This window comes from Sinocyclocheilus rhinocerous, unplaced genomic scaffold, assembly GCF_001515625.1.
Source record: "Sinocyclocheilus rhinocerous isolate Xijiao unplaced genomic scaffold, SAMN03320098_v1.1 scaffold2369, whole genome shotgun sequence".
Lineage (NCBI taxonomy): Eukaryota > Metazoa > Chordata > Actinopteri > Cypriniformes > Cyprinidae > Sinocyclocheilus > Sinocyclocheilus rhinocerous.
Genome location: NW_015645530.1, coordinates 20,501 through 37,529, shown reverse-complemented (window position 1 = coordinate 37,529; position 17,029 = coordinate 20,501). Strand labels below are relative to the sequence as shown.

Genomic DNA, 17,029 nt, shown 5'->3' with positions numbered 1-17,029 from the left:
TTATAATTTCCTGTTTGACCGAGTATTTGCTTTGCATCTAGTATCTCCTGTGGTGTCCTTCTGAACTTTCTTTAATATATTTTAGGCAGTGACATAGAACATGTTCTACTGATTCCTCCTCCTGACAATACTCACACAGACCTGTGGGATGGAAATAGTGCTGTTCAGTTGTGAGGTCAATTTGTAGGCCAAGCCGGTAATAATTCAAATAGTTATTTTCATATTTTGTTCTACTACATACAGTTAATAAACTGTATACTTAAACAAGATACTTATCTTAATAGAACAATGACCAACATTTAAAAATCTTTAAATCTCTTAATTGACATAACAGTAAGTCTTTCTGTAAGCTTTGAAACAATGCGTATTGTGAAAAGAGCAATACAAATACATTTTACTTGACTAGTCATCTTCCACAGTAAAATAATTATGAAATGCAAAACAACAAATGTTTTGGCTAGTGTGTGCGTGTGTGTGTGTGTGTATTTTTCAGGGACACCTGAATAGGCTACACACTGACTCATGGGGCCTCGTGTCACCGTGGTGACCTAAATTGAGGTCCCCATGAAGAAACAAGCTTATAAATAATATATTATATATTTTTACTATCCATATATTTTTATGGATAGTATTGTTATTTAGTTATGTAAATAATGGTTTTCTTGGAATAATTGTTTAAATGCCAGTTTCTATCTCACATAAAGATACCATATGAAAGAAAGAAAAGAAAATAAAAGAAAAGAAAATTTTAAGTCATCATGTGGCCTCATTGGAAGTTTGCGGAGGTCTCCATGTGGTCCCCAGCCCCATGGAAGAAGTTGAGAGTTGAGAAGTGGGAGAGTGAAGTGAGAGAACCCATAATTGAGTTTCTTTTCAAACCCACCCCTTAGTGTGCCACTAAAACCCATTCAATCCAGGAAAGCATAAGGGAATAAATGTGAGGAGATAAACCCTATTAAATTTCACTGGTTAAATAAACCAATCCCATATCATGTCTTTTGGCTTCGGCATAATTTCTTTATTTTCCTATATTTTTAACATAAACCAGCACTTGGGAGATTTATTGATCCAAATGTTTAGTTTTTTTTAAAATAATACATTACAATACAATATGTAAAAAACAAAAACAAAAACATGTAAACTAAATTACACTAAAACTGTAAATTTGTTTCTACCAAACATTCATCAGCTAATGAAGAGAACATGCAAACATTGGGCCTCATTCATGAAACTTGCGTAAATATATGAGTAAATTCTGAGTAATTTGCGCGCAGAACAGACCTTCCCGAAAACTCTCCTCCGGATTCACAAACTCTTCGCAAACGTCCGATTTGATAGTTAAACATGTGTATGTTAATGAATTCCAATCATTCGTAATAGGGCGCTCGTGCTTGTATTAAAGTTAATCTTGTTCGCATTCTGTACAGTTCATGTCTGAAACCATGCGCTAGCGTCACGTGTTCATGAGGATTAAGCTAATCATCCCATATAGAGAACATCACAAGTAAAATTAATCATGTTTATAAAGATAAACATGGGTTTATTATAGCCCACTTACAATTTACATTTCAGAGATCATTACAAATAAATTATTAAATGCTAAAACTGAATAAATTTAAATGAACAAACTTGGCGTTGCATTTGCAACCATGTGAAAACAGGGGGTGCTGCAGCCCCCTCAGCACCCGTACTTCCCGCGTCCCTGCGTGTGTCCACCAAAGCGTTTTTAGCCAGCTGAAAAACGGTCAGGCGCTCTACTTAAAACGGCCAGCTGGTGGTGCTGGAGAACGCTTTGGTGGCACAGCGTTTTTCTAGCTGAGAGACGCTTTGGTTGCTATGATTTGAAATATCCACGGCAGTAACATATTACTAGTATCTCATTTTGAAGAATATTACTGAATATAAAAATGCAGTAACCAGCAATATGAACTTCTCCATTGTTGTTCAGGAGTTGTACAAGTAGGATGATTGGTCGGTGTAGTATTTGTCCCGCCCCTCCTCCATTGATTGGACGGCTGGGTAAAAAGTGACAGTGACAAGCGCTGCGTTTTACCCAAAGCTAAATATTTTATCAACTCTCAGCTACAAGAAAGGGGGGAAAAACGGAGTAAACGAACTTGTAAAATATTATAATGGCAGTGCATCAAATTCAGTGTCATCAGTTTGCCAAAATGAACACAGAAGAACGTTTTACGCACCATTTACACGTGGTAGGGAGCAGGCGTACAGTTCTTTCGTATCAACTAACATTTTGAAAATACGAACATTTTCCTGAATTCGAAAGTTTACGTCAGAACTATGGCGTTATTTTAAGAACGAATTTACACAAATTCGTTCTGCTCGTGTTTCATGAGTGAGGCCCATTGTGTTTATATTGTGTGGATTTCAGATATCCCACAAATAATTTATTTTTAATTAATTAATAAAAATGAAAACAAATTATGTGTGGGATATCTGAAATGTAAAAAAGTCTTTTTACATTTTTCAGAAAAGTAGGCTACTGATGTGCACTAATTAATGTAATTGTCTCCCTTTGGATCGTCGATAATATAATTAATACTCTTTAACAGATCAGAAAGAACCAAATGCATTGCATAAACTAAAGTGTCACGATGAGACGTAATGAGAAAAAACATTGGAAACAGGGTTAAGTAAATGAAATGGAATCTCAATATTTAGAAATAACAAAACTTTTTATTTCAGCAGTTACATTCATAACAAGTGTAATAACAAATAGGAATAAATATTTCATATACATAAAAGACTTTCTCATACCTGGAATCTGCACAGCGCTAAAGATGTTGCTCATCAGCTAATGATGATGAGGTTCTGAGAAATGTAACATATACAGTATGTTTAAATGACTTTCCGAGAAGTTCCAATATTTTCCCTGGGGTGCTGAACAAAAAAAAAAAAACATTGATTTTTCTCAACTCCCCAGGAAATTGTTTTGTTCCTTGTAGTTATAATCCATTTCCCCCATTAACAACCTAAAAGCCTGTTAAAAAGTATTAAACGCTTGTAATCAATTAATTACAGTGTATTTGCACATTTCTGTTAGCATAAGTCCATGTCAGTGTTTCCCCTAGGTTTATGGCTTTGGGGGGGCGGGGGGGGTGTTCCGTTTTTTTCCCCGTTTTTTTTCTGGACTCCTTTTTAATGGTTAAATTACATTTTATTAATCAAACCGCATGTCTAATTAATTAAAATCATGAAACTTAAACAATTTAACATCAATTTATTAAAAGTTTAACAAATAATACATGTTTAGGGCCCTATGAAATGTTTTTATTTTTCCAACCTTATGTTTTATTGTAACCAAATTCTGTTTTAGCATGTCTAATTATTTGAAAGCATAAAACAAGTTTTACAATAATATAAAAACAATAATTTATTCTTACAATAGCCTTATGCTTTTTTGCTCAGAAATTCTGTGTTGTGTATTTACATTTTGTTTTAAGGCATAAAACATTCATTTAATCTATCTTTTAAGTAATGAAAATTAAACAAATTTTATTTTTTGGAAAATAAAGGTCATTTAATATTACAATTAAAACATTGAAGAAATATTGAATGCTTATTCCTTAAAAATAAGGTTTTAAAATTAACTTGACCTTCAAGGGGGGGGGGGGGTGCCGTGGGGGGGGCGGGCCGCCCCCCTAAAATAATGGCAGGGGAAACACTGCATGTTCATTAGAAACATTATCAATAAAACATTTTTGAATATACATTATTTTTTATTTTGTTTGTTTAATTTACCAAAAACACACACACAAACAAATACATTTTAAGTCATCATGTGGACTCCTTGGAAGTTAGTGGAGGTCTCCTTGTGGGCCCCAGCCTCATAGAAAAAAATGCAAATTTTGAACAGTTGAGACTTTAAGTGGGTAAACCTGTAATTCGGTTTCTTTTCAGGCCCACCCCTATAGTGTGCTATTCACTTCTAAACCCCATTCAAGAAACAATATCCCTTACATTCTTCTATTATGCAGCATAGAAACAACTGGCACATAACATGTCCATGAACTTGTTTTTTAATCAACAAGATTTTATACATAGATTATACAGTATAAAGTACATCAACCAAAATTATTTTATCATTTAAATAAATATGCCATCTTTAATTAAAGACTATTGTCATGCTCTAAAAGTGTAAACCAGCTGAGCACAGTAAAATCTTTACCTGAATTCATCCTACAGTATAGCCTACATATAAACTGACCAATTGCAGAAATATTATACTAAATGTATAAATCTGTTTCCACCAGAAATGTATCGGCTAACAATGAGAATATGTAAACAATGTGTTCATACTGTGTGGATTTTAGATATCCCACAGATAATTCAGAAAGATTTATACATCAGTATTTTGACATTTCTACAATCACATCAAATAAAGAAAGTGCTTACTCACATTGCACACCTGTAGTTCGCATTATATTGCTCAGCATTAGTAAAAAAAAAAATCAATATGGGTGCAATAGACATATACAATAACAGCACATAATCAAGTTATGGTGATAAAATCAGAAAAACGACCCTATAGGTCGTTTGTGCAAGCACCTTATTACGACCTACAGTATATTTACGTTTTAAAGTTTAGTGCCCTCTAGCGGGCGTAAAAATAATGACAGTTGCTGTGTCTCATGTAGAAGGCTGCGCCCTCCGGAGGTCGCATTCGAAGGCTGCATACGTCATCGAGACTGTCTCATTTCAGAAAAGCAAGTAGGACACTCCGAATGCGACCTTCTTTCACAGGAATTCGGAGGATGCATGAGGTGTATCCTTCGCTGCTACAGATAACCCACAATTCTTTGCGTCGCCATAAACAACCGTTGTTAATTTTAAAAAATGCCGGCGCCGGCAGATGTACACACGATCACAGATGTGGTGTTTACAACTTACCTTAAATCGCCTCGGTAAAAACGGATAAACGTTGTTTTTAATATCCTCCTCCTTTTTTCTCTCTAACAGATGTCTGTTGTACGTACGCTGCAGCTCCTCAAACATTGAACAAAATAAAACAAGTAAAAGCATTTTTTTTTTTCAAATTACTTTCCAAATTTAGAAATAATTTTAGTTAATTTAAGTAGTGTCAAACTGTGCGTGTCTACACGTACCAAATAAACGCGGCAAAAACTGACGCCTTAACGCGGCCAAAACGTGCGTGTCTACACGTACAAAAGAAACGCGTTCAAAATTGCCGCGTTAACGCGGGCAAATTGTGCGTGTTTTTACGGTCACATTTCACGCGTCCCGTGTAAAGCCATTTGGCCCCGTCCGCCTTCCATAAGCTAGTGTCGTGTTGCGTCTGTCGTCATGAAATGACGTATGACTGTCATTACCAATCAAAATGCTTGTTTATTTAAATGCAATTTGTGGACTATTTACATGGTCCAAGCCGATCTCACGGCAATCTGTACATATTTTACTAGGTGGCTAATTCATACGAATTCGTACGAATGACCACACCTAACCCCGCCCCTAAACCTACCCTCACAGAAATCATGCAAAATCGTGATTTAGGCCTACAGTGCATATACATTTTATGAGCACGTGCGTTTTCTGGGATCGAACCCATGATTGCATATTGTCGTATAACGCGATGCTCTACCAACCGAGCTATACGAAACCCGAATTATGGTGCAATTGTAGAATACGCTCTGATGGGTCGTATTTCAGGGATTTGGACAAACGACCTATGCGGGCGTATTGGTTGGAGGACATGTTGGATAAAATGGTCAGAAGGTCACATACAGAGGTCTATGAAAGGGTTTACTGTACCCCTTTATGAGTATTTCACCTTTTCTTTGCATCTGCTACACCTTCTTATTAGCACATGATTTGAGCTATTCGAACAACCTTTAAACTATTTCCCCTGATACGAGTGCAAAGGCTTGTAACTGATGGATTAAATGAGCAGTGTCAACATCTTTGGGCCATTATTCGCATTTATATGTGAAATTAGAGATTTATTTATTTGTCCGGTATAATGCTTGAGACAATGATTCCTATTACATTTTATTTCATTCATTGAGCTCTTTAATTTTGCAGGACATCCCTGAAAACATACTTATCTGCTTCCTCTTCACATTTTCATGCAATTTTCAGAAAGATGATTTATTTATAAGTCTTAAAGGAAACACTGTGATGCTGTAAGGTTATCAGAAAACACTTTGCACACCTGTTTGTTTCGTAACTTTGAACTTTTACTGAACTGAATTGACTTGAGCTGAATAATGGCACTATTGTTTTCTGTACAGATGCTTTAGTTGGAGTTTCATTGCTGACAAACTTTGCAACATTGACACTGAACATGTGAATTAAGTGAACTAAACTGAGCTGAATAATGACACTTTTGTCTTTTTAGTGCTGCTTTGGTACTATTAATACTGAAGCTGCTAATACAGCACTACTGTATATAAATAAAAATGGCTTGACTTGTTAGTTACTGCACATTATGATGATGAGTGCTGGTACTGGTTGCGTTGTGCTGTATGATGTCTGTCAGAGCCACTACAGCAGTATATGCCAGTATATCATCAACATCACTTCTCATGAACAAGTACAATAAACAGTCAACAAATGGGTTTAGATACCAGAGACAGTAAAAAAGTTGGAAATTCTTTGGCTTACAGAAAATCCAAAGAATTTAATAAAAACCTTAATTGCATTGGGGAGAATGAGAAAGGTGTAATTCAGCAGCACAAGAGAAAGACTGCCATGTTGAGTGAGAGAGGCCCTTCCAAGTACCAACAAAACACAGGAGGATTAGGGATAAAATACGCTAGACATTAGGACAGGCCATGAAATTTTAGAGAATTGTTTTTATCCCTGCAAAGATCAGAGGCATTAACCAGATGATGAAACAAATAAAACAGGAGAATTTGACTGAACGGTGAGTTCTGTACCAGATAGGATCAGAAACCAAAAGGTATCTTTCAATAGCAATACATGCCATGAAATGCAGACCCACAATCAAGCAATACTTATATGCACTCTTTGATTCTCTAGATTCCCATTGGGTTGTTGATATCAACACAAAAATGATCTGTAACAGATATGAAAGAATCACATAAACTGAAGCAGCACGATTAGACTTGATGAGAAAACACAATGCAAACAGGGTCAAGAGGACGACTGGAATCTCAGAGATACATAAAATCCAGATAAACACTGATTCTGCATGCTCTGCTCTAGAGTACACAGAGCCGGCGATGTTGAATTGTGTCGTGGTCACACAAAGTCTCGACAGTCGGCACTGAAATAATAATAATACATTTTACTATGAAAAGAAACACAAAAAATCACGCTGATTCATTTCTGACTGATGGTGTCAGATAATATCATGCAGTTGTTTAATACAAGCCTTGTTAATTCAAGTGAAAATTCACATATGAGCTGGACATGTTCTTACCTGGAATCAGACTGCAGATCCACTCAAACCATTGAAGATGCTGCACATCAGTTGATCAAGTCTAAATAAACTAGCAAAACGTCACTTTAGAGAGTAGTTTATTTCAATTACAAGACTCTAAATAATTAAACTGGAAATGCTTTTGTGGTAATCTCCACAAAGATGGTCAAAATATTTAAGCAATATGTTTTGATAAGCTCTGAAAAAGGACCACAAACAATACCAGTGATTTCAGAGTGCAACAAATAGCTTAGACTCTGAATCCTCTTATAGGACTGATGATGTTACTGATCACAAGATGATGGTGTATGTGAACAGTTCATGGTTATCATCCTTTTATAGCATGAATCACTTCACATAAAAGGGAAAGTGTTTTTTCAGTCAAGTAATGGCATGATGAGACTGATGAAACACTGCCATTACATTTCGGTTACAAACATAAATAAATTATGCATTTGACCAGTTATCACTTCAGCAATGCTGTCTTCTTTTGCTGCATACATAGTGTGCTTGCCTCTTTGTATTTGATTTCTCTTTGAGAAAACTACATCAACAACGAAGATTCTTCCTGATTTTCTCTAAAAAAAAAAAAGTTTTTTTTTTTTGTTGATAAGATAATGTCTTCAAGTGTCTCATTATTTTGGAAATACGGAGCCCAGACAAAATACATGTTTACATGACACATGCAACATCACATGAGTTCCTCAGGCTTGGAAGCACTGCTACAGCTGGCTGAACGGTAGAAAATATGTAGAAGAGAAATTTAGCCCTTTTCTGCCACAGTTTATCTCAAGAATCATGCTGAGAAGACGTGCGTAAATGTAGCCAGTTACAGACGGCAAAAAAAATCCTCTGACAAAGTCGAAAAATACAGTTCTACATAATAAATATAAATTTCGTATAGATGTCACACGTCTTAACTCCCCCCTCCACCAGTGTGCACGCTCACTGCCGCGCATGCGCAAACAGAACCAAAATAATGATGCCGTGGCTAGCCTTCGTTTAACAGGGCGCGATGGGCGGGGTTTAGAGAAATATCAGCCAATCAGAGTGCCCCACGACCAGTGGGCATGATGTCCACTGGCCCGACAGCTATGCGAATGTCCAGTGTGTCTATAGGAACTTTAAACGTTAATTCAGTGATTTGACGGAGGAAAGAAAAGTAAACATGGTTGCCATAAGCCCGGTGGCGCACAAACTACTAAACTACGTTCCTTTTTTACTAGTTTTGATCGATCTTCGATACGAAGGTAAGTGGTCAGTTCTATTGTTTAAGAAATGATTTTTAACCAGTTTTGTATATGTTCATCTTCATGGCAGTTATTTAGAGAAAGTGACTTTGTTTTTATAAATTAACTCAAAGAAAGTCAGTGAGAGATGAAAAATCCCAGCTGTTTAGATGTCTACACGTTACTCATGAACTACATATGGAGAACTGTTAAAATAGTCCAGAAACACGCTGCTGAGGATCTAGTTACCTGTCAAGCATGCTTTAAACGTTAATTATGTTTTTTTATTTAGTTTTTGTGATGTTATTTTGTCTATAGCATATATTTTGTCTATAGCAGGAATACTGTGATTCCATTGCAACAATGTATGTTGTCTGTCACTGTTTCACTTCACTAAAATGTTTGCTAATCTAGTCTTCCTGACTCTATTGTACTCTGCTCGACGCTAGTGGACACGTTTGAGGCATACTATGCTATTGCCATACTAACTGTACACTAATGTGCACTACTCCAGTGTGCTATACTGCTACTACTGAACACATGATTCAGGTATTGCATGTGTACCTTATTGTGCTATGTGGTTCATCTAGATTAAAACGTATTTGCCTTTCACGTGTATTGCAGGGGTTAATGGAGGGAAGGATGGTGGTGTTGAGAATCATCTGGAGATGGGGAAGAAGCTTCTGGCTGCTGGACAGCTGGCAGATGCTCTCTCTCACTTCCACGCTGCTGTTGGTGAGTACTGGATCTTTTTACATGAGAACTTAAATGAAATCTTGTGTGTAATGCATTCTTTTCCACACAGTGCAGTTTCGATGTAAGCAACGTGTCTAGATTTAATCATATAAAATAAATTATATATATATATATATATATATACCACATACTCTTTTTTTTTTTTAAATTAATAAATTAATTTAATTTAAATATTATTATTTTTTTTAATTGTCAGATGGTGACCCCAAAAACTACATGGCGTACTATAGGAGAGCAACTGTGTACCTTGCCATGGGAAAGTCAAAATCTGCATTACCAGACCTGAGCAAAGTCATCGAACTTAAACCGGACTTCACATCGGTGGGTTCTCAGAATCAATTCACACTGTAAAATATGTACAACATTTTTATATGATTTACCAAAACCTGTTTAACCAGTGTTTCGTCTTAATCCACAGGCGAGGCTTCAGAGAGGAAACCTACTGCTGAAACACGGCAAACTTGATGAAGCAGAAAGGGATTTCAAAAAAGTGGTGCGTGGCATTTGATTAGCATTAGGGATGCACCAGTTGGACACCGGTTGATCATTACCTGCCATCTTTAACTGGTCGGTTGTAATAACACCCGAATGTGAATTGATTTCTGTAATTTTACTGTATAGTCCATTTTTCTGTAGCATATGGTTTAATATTAAAACTGCCATAAAAGTGGTTCTTTAAAAATAAATATTTTAGTATCGGTTGAACATAATGCTAAAATACAGGCTGTTGGTATTGGCAACTGTATGGTATTTTCTGATCAGTGCACACCTAGTTATCATGTCCACATAAATCTTCTGAAGAAAATGACAGTACATTCTATATCACATGAACATTTCAATTGTAATACCTATGAGGAAACAATATTTAATTAAGTCTCTCTGAAGTGCCCTCATCCTTCTCCAGAGTATTCTTAGTTGGGTGAGTCAGTGGGGTATATTTCCTGTCATTACCCCAAAGGCTTCGTTTAACGTGCACAATTGAACTGTTCTGCTGTTTTGACACTTGCTTTCTGTTCATTTTCTTAAGTGTGACACATTTTTTTTGTCTTTTAGCTCAAATCAAACCCAAGCAGCAGGGAAGAGCAGGAGGCACAGAGCCAGCTGAAGAAATCTGATGAAATTCAGAGACTGGTGGGCCAGGCACAGAGCGATTTCACCCGCAGAGACTACGGCTCTGCTGTATCGCACCTCGACATTATCATTGATGTGAGTTAACCTGGATCAGGGTTATTATCATTAACTAAACCTAGAACTATAGCCAAGAAAACAACGTATCTTTGTTTTCTGAAAAACTTAAACTTACGTAAAACATAAAAAACGAAATAACTAAAACAAATAAATAAAAAGTAAGAAAAACTATATATGCATATTTCAAAAAACATCAAAAGCTACTAAAAAATAAAAAAAACAACAAAATTACTAAAACTTCAATTAAAATGAAAGTGAAAACGGAAAATATAAAAAATACAATCTTGTTTGAAATATTAACAGAAGCTATAATAGTACATCAATGACTATTAAAGTAACAAACTTTTGAAAGCTCACCACAGACTGCTGAAAAACTGATCCAAAGAAGTATGTCCCAAAACTGCTATATTCTGTAAATAACAATAAAAAAATAGAACATGTAAAAATAGAATCTAATTAGAAATATCAATACTATCTATAATAGTATAGCAATGATACTAAAATAACATTGACCTTAATTTATGTCCCTACTTTAGTAACTCAAAAGTTTAAATTGACCTTCAAGAGGTTCCTGTTTCCTGTAGGTGATCCAGGTGCTTTTGTCCTGTGCTCAATAAGGGCACTCTTTGTTCAGTAATGTCATCATGTTTGCTTTGGAGGAACTGTAAACAGAACAAATATCATATTAACTGCCAATAGCAAGGTATTATTATTATAAATATTATAAAAAAACAAGATTTGTCAAGTCCTTTTTATTTGCTTGTCATCTTTTCAGACGTGTGTTTGGGATGCGGACTCCAGAGAGATGCGGGCAGAGTGTTTCGTTCAGTTGGGTGAAATGGGCAAAGCCATCAGTGACCTCAAGGCTGCTTCAAAACTAAAAAGTGACAACACTCAGGCTTTCTACAAGCTCAGCACCATCTATTACAACCTGGGAGACCATGAGATGTCCCTCAAGTAAGACAACATGTAGTTATTAATGCTTTAGTTCTGGGAGTTTGGAGTTCATGTATGCTACAAAAGCATTCTAAGCCTACTAGCGTATTGCACAATATAGACCTTAACCTATATTGCCTACTATGTTTTAATAATAGTATGTGAAATGAAATGCAATGTATGCAAAGATAAATGTACAAGTATGCTGCATGTCCAAAGTGAGTGGCATCCAGTTTTCAGTCTGGTTATTTTGAATTTGTAATAAACGTTTAGCAGCTGGACCCATGCTTAATAGTGTGTGTGGTTTTTTGCAGTGAGGTGAGGGAGTGTCTGAAACTGGACCCGGATCATAAGCAGTGCTTCAGCCACTACAAGCAAGTTAAGAAGCTCAACAAACAGATACAAGCTGCTGAGGAACTGATCCAGCAGCAAATGTATGTCCCAATGTTGCTATATTTTGTAAAAAAAACAACAACAACATTTGAAAGAATATAACATTAATAATAATTCTAATAATAATATTGTGATCTAGATTATTTTTCTTATTTTAGTTATTTTTTAGGAATGTTTATTTTTTGTTTTTGTTTTATATTTCCATATAATATAACACATCCATCCATTTTTCAAACTTGTCCTATGCAGGGTCACAGGGATTCCAGGATACCCTAAATATATAAAATAAAATACATTTTCATTAATTTATTAATTCATTTGAATATAATTAACTAAAGAAATAGTACATACACACTATCATTCAAAAGTTTGAGGTCTGTAATTTATTAAACTTTTACAATTTTTGAAATGAGTCTTTTATGCTCAAGGCTGCATTTATTTAATTAAAAATACAGTAAAAACAGTAATATTATTAAATATTTTTACACTTTAAAATAACTATATTCTATTTTAATATATTTTAAAGTGTAACTTATTCCTGTGATGGCAAAGATGAATTTACAGCAGCCATTTCAGTCTTCAGTGTCACATAATTCTTCAGAATTTGCACTTGAGGATTCTTTTCCAGGATTCTTCAATAAATTAAAAAATGCAGTTTAAAAGAACAGTTTTTATTTGAAATAGAATATTCTTTACTGCCACTTATGATAAATTTGATTGAAACCCATTCAAGTGAATGTACACTCATTGACAATCTAAAGAAACTAAATGATTGTTTTACTAAATCCCCAGGTACAGCGATGCAGTTAGTAAATATGAGTCCGTTATGAAGACTGAACCAAATGTTCCTCAATTCATACTTAACGCCAAAGAACGCATGTGCCACTGTTTGTCAAAGGTGAGACTGAGCTCCATGACCACAAGGTGTCGCTATCTACCAAAGCATACACTGCATCTGCGCGTAACTGATGTGAGTGATTATGTTTTGATCCTATTCCTCAGGACCAACAAACTGCCAAAGCCATCTCAGTGTGCAGTGAAGTTCTGAAAGCAGACCCTCAGAATGTGAATGCTTTAAAAGACAGAGCAGAGGCCTACCTCCAGGATGACCAGTATGAAGAGGGTAGATCTGGATATATGGACACATTTTTATTTTTATTTTTTAATTTGAACCATTGTAACCAGTTTTTATATTTTATTAATAACTGGGTGATGTTTTATACATAGGAAATTGACTACTTTTAATACTTTTTCCTCAAGATTGCTCTTAAAATGATGAGGTGAAGTGACCGAATTGTGTTCTTTTTGCAGCCATTAAGGACTTTGAGAGTGCTAAAGAACATAGTGAGAATGATCGGCAGATCAAGGAGGGTCTGGAAAGAGCACAGCGGCTCCTCAAACAGTCCCAGAAGAGAGATTACTACAAGATCCTGGGTGTAAAGAGGTTAGATAATACACACAACAACTCTGTGTCATCTGTGAATCAATGCAGAGGCCTAATACTTATTTTAAAGTAAGTAAACACTCTTATTAAACTGCTGTGCTTGCAGAACCGCCCAAAAGAAAGAGATCCTGAAAGCATACAGAAAGCTGGCGCAGCAGTGGCATCCAGACAACTTCCAGGATGCAGAAGAAAAGAAAAAGGCAGAGAAGAAGTTCATAGACATCGCTCAAGCCAAAGAAGTTCTCACCGATCCAGGTATATTTTAGTGCCACATTTGTAGCTTCACTCTGTTGTTGCTCGGTTAATGTTCTGTGGTAATTAGTCTAGTTCTTCTGTTTCTCTGCAGAGATGAGGAGTAAGTTTGATCAGGGCGAGGACCCCATGGATCCAGAGAGTCAGCAGGGTGGGGGGCATCACCACCACCACTTCCACGGTGGCTGGGAAAACTTCCAGGGATTCAATCCTTTCGGTTCTGGACCTTTTAATTTCAAATTCAATTTCAACTAAGGCTCGGCTGAATAGACCTAGGGCCTGGATATGTGCTGGAGTCAGCCTATAGGAACTGGCACCTTCTGAACCCGCCCACAGGCACGGCTTGCCTTCAAACACCTATCTCACGCTATCAAGTGATCCCGTTTGCTAACGGTCATTCTTCAAAGCAGCTCCTATACTTTCAGGGATCTTACAATCCAGAGCGCAAGGTTAATAATCAAGCAAAGTCTGTGAGCGCTGACCTTTTCATTCCCAAGAATAATATGTACATAGAAAACAATGCTATTTTTTCTGTGAATCAAACTATGCTGTAAATAAGGAAATAAAGAGATATGAATGCTTATTTAAATTTAACTTTAATGACTTTTTGGTCTGTTTTTACTATGACTGAAGAGCATAGCTGTGTTTGATTAAACAAATTTGTGCAATCAAATGCTTCTAACATTAAAATGAATGAATTTAAATCACCCAGTGTATCATAAAAGACTTGTACCCCCTTTCAGAATAAAAATCACTTTATTCCTGAGAAAATCCACATCTTTGAACATCAAGGCATAGAAACAAATGTGTACAGAGTCAATGATGTAATATAAATAAAACGGAATGTAAAGGATCCGTCTCAATAATTTGGATACAGAGACTGCATCCCAATGGATCTGCAGAGCTGACTTTGACAGCAATGAATATGGGAATTTGATGGCCATGTGGAGTGAACTGAAACAGTATAAACATCTATAATCTTACCTGAAGGAATGTACACAATATTGACATGTTTGTCCCTTATAAATATACACCAGTGCCACTGTAATTTCATAAACTGGCCAAACATATCAGATAACGCTGCAATTGTTTGAAATCTTTTTGTCAACAATTATTTATAAAAAGCTATGTCATGTATACAGTTTACATCTTGAAGTCAGAGAGCATTCAAACTAAACCTTCATTCAAATTCATATACATAAAAAATGTCATGAAGTCCTTTAAAATGTTTCCTTGTGTGTATTTCCTCAGTGTTCTTGTTGTGGAAAACATCTCTGTATGGTTGAGTTCAAGATTCACAGGAAGATACTGTAGGTGCAAACATGAGCACTCAAGTGCTAAAGTTCATCACGTCGAGTGCCTGTTAAAATACAGATGATGTTTATGAACTGTGCTTTATACACAAGGCTTACTAGAAAAAAAAGTCATTTTAGTGATGACTAAGTCTTACCTGTGTGCTGTGGTGATGATGATGATGATGATGCTCTACCCTGAGTAATTTTCTCCTTCTCCTCCTTCACCCGTTTGAGAAACTGCTTTATCTCATTGTCGTACTTGGACCATTCTGGAACAATCCTCACTGCTGCACTTAACTTGGGCTCTTTGGTCTTTGGGTTATTGCACTGCAATAAATCAACACAAAGAAAACAGTCAATTGTGGTGGCAAAACACTTCCTTCAACCTTTTCCATCAGTGCTTATAGTGGCCTAATTTAATTTCTTGAGCACTTAAAGTGAAAACTGCCAATGCTGTTCATCTATAATAGAGCTTGATATCAACACTTTCATGACTTCTGAGTCACAAAACACGTTTTTTTACAACATAACGGTACTTTGATTGTGCCGCTGGCACACAAAGTTCAGAAAAGTTACATCATATCGGAGAATAGACAGCAAAACAAAAAGCATACCACAACTGAGCTCAAACTGGTTACTAGTTTGGATACACCAGTTGAGAACCAGCAATTTCACTGTTTTTAACATTGATAATAAATAATGGTTCTTAAGCATCAAAATAAACATTAGAAAGATTAAAATAGAAAAGGAGTTTTTTTTTAATTATAATATTTAAATATTACTGTTTTTCCTGTATTTAACATTTACAAACAAAAAGTCTTACCACCAACCTCAAACTTTTGAAAGACAGTGTAGATTAAGAATAAATTAACATTCACACAACACATCATATTGTAAGAAACATGAGGCTTAAAGTTCAAGACCCAATAGCTTTTCTGTTGAATCATCAGATTTATATAAAAATGTGTTCATGTGCACAGAAAAGTAGCAACAACTGTGCTAATGACAAACAATGGCTAAATACACTAGATCAACTGTATGACTGAATTTAAGAACTGAGTCTTTATGCAATGAACATTATTGCATTAAAGTTTCCATAAAGTATTTTCTAGTCATCTGATTAATATATATATATATATATATATATATATATATATATTAAACTAAAAGGGATTTAACTTTAATTAAATTAGCAATTAATTAGCAATTAAACATTTTTAAACAGCAAAACGAATGAGCACCATATAGAGGAGAAAACTATTCATTATTATGGAACGGTAAAGCAATGATATTATGGGGTGACTGCAAGCACATTGGCACGAAAATAAAAGAATAAAATAAACAAAAAAAATGACAATTGCTTCCCTATAGTGTGTTTGAGTAAAAATAACCCCACACAGCACTGGAGTAAGACTTTCACAACTAAACTTGGTATACATTAATGAGGTGAGAGTGTGCTGGATGGAATGCGGAGGTCAGCACTCTTCTAAACCTGCGTCAGACCTGAGTCCAGCCTGTGCTGTGAGCTGCAGCCCTCACACCCATTTCCCTCACTGCCGTTTCCCTCTCCACCTCTCAGGAGCAGCCGGCAGAGAGGAAGAGGGTGTAAATGAGACTACTATTTTTGTCGCTCTCTGTATGTGCGTTAGTCATAGTGGGAATGAAGAAATCTGGGTATGATCAGACTACAGGCATTTCAACCTGATATCACTTCAAATATCGTCTTTTTTTCAAATGAAACAAAGCAAATTGATAGTTATTGCTGAAATTATAATCAGTGCCAAATACAATACGTGGGGTTATGCTAGGGGATATAAAATATCTAAACTCTAATGTTTATCTGTAACACTGTACAATAAGGTCTTGTTATGTTTGGTAACATTAGTTAACTATATTAACTGTATCAGTTAACAAATTATCAGCTATAATACTTCTACAGCATTTAATAATCTTAGTATATGTCAGTTATGTTAATTTCAATATTTACCATTACATTGTTTTAGATAAAAAGTTATATAACAAGCAATTAACAATATTAATATTTTTATTAACGTATATTAACCAAGACTAATAAATACTGTAATATATATATATATATATATATATATATATATAT

At 35.5% G+C, this 17,029-nt stretch overlaps 2 protein-coding genes across 2 annotated transcripts in view; one reads left to right on the top strand and one right to left on the bottom strand.

Moving 5' to 3' along the window:
• Nucleotides 1-8,484: 8,484 nt before the first annotated feature.
• Nucleotides 8,485-14,354, top strand: dnajc3a (DnaJ (Hsp40) homolog, subfamily C, member 3a). The gene is made up of 12 exons (XM_016509664.1): nt 8,485-8,670; nt 9,274-9,384; nt 9,602-9,726; nt 9,824-9,898; nt 10,459-10,611; nt 11,369-11,550; nt 11,844-11,963; nt 12,715-12,820; nt 12,925-13,045; nt 13,234-13,366; nt 13,473-13,621; nt 13,713-14,354. The coding sequence occupies exons 1-12, from the start codon at nt 8,589-8,591 to the stop codon at nt 13,871-13,873; spliced, it is 1,518 nt and encodes a 505-aa protein (XP_016365150.1). The 5' UTR covers nt 8,485-8,588; the 3' UTR covers nt 13,874-14,354.
• Nucleotides 14,355-14,480: 126 nt separating this feature from the next.
• The window catches only part of LOC107706079 (UDP-glucose:glycoprotein glucosyltransferase 1-like), a gene marked incomplete at its 5' end in the record, with an annotated part of 22,843 nt that continues 20,294 nt past the window's right edge, over nt 14,481-17,029 (bottom strand). Inside the window, 2 exons of the mRNA XM_016509657.1 lie at nt 14,481-14,978; nt 15,069-15,240. Coding sequence (XP_016365143.1) covers nt 14,956-14,978; nt 15,069-15,240 — 195 coding nt within the window. The remainder of the gene's footprint in view (nt 14,979-15,068; nt 15,241-17,029) is intronic.

Coding starts and splice junctions, on each gene's coding strand:
- dnajc3a (XM_016509664.1), top strand. CDS start 8,589: ATGGTTGCCATAAGCCCGGTGGCGCACAAACTACTAAACTACGTTCCT. Junction 8,671..9,273: donor GATCGATCTTCGATACGAAG/GTAAGTGGTCAG, acceptor CGTGTATTGCAG/GGGTTAATGGAGGGAAGGAT. Junction 13,622..13,712: donor AGAAGTTCTCACCGATCCAG/GTATATTTTAGT, acceptor GTTTCTCTGCAG/AGATGAGGAGTAAGTTTGAT.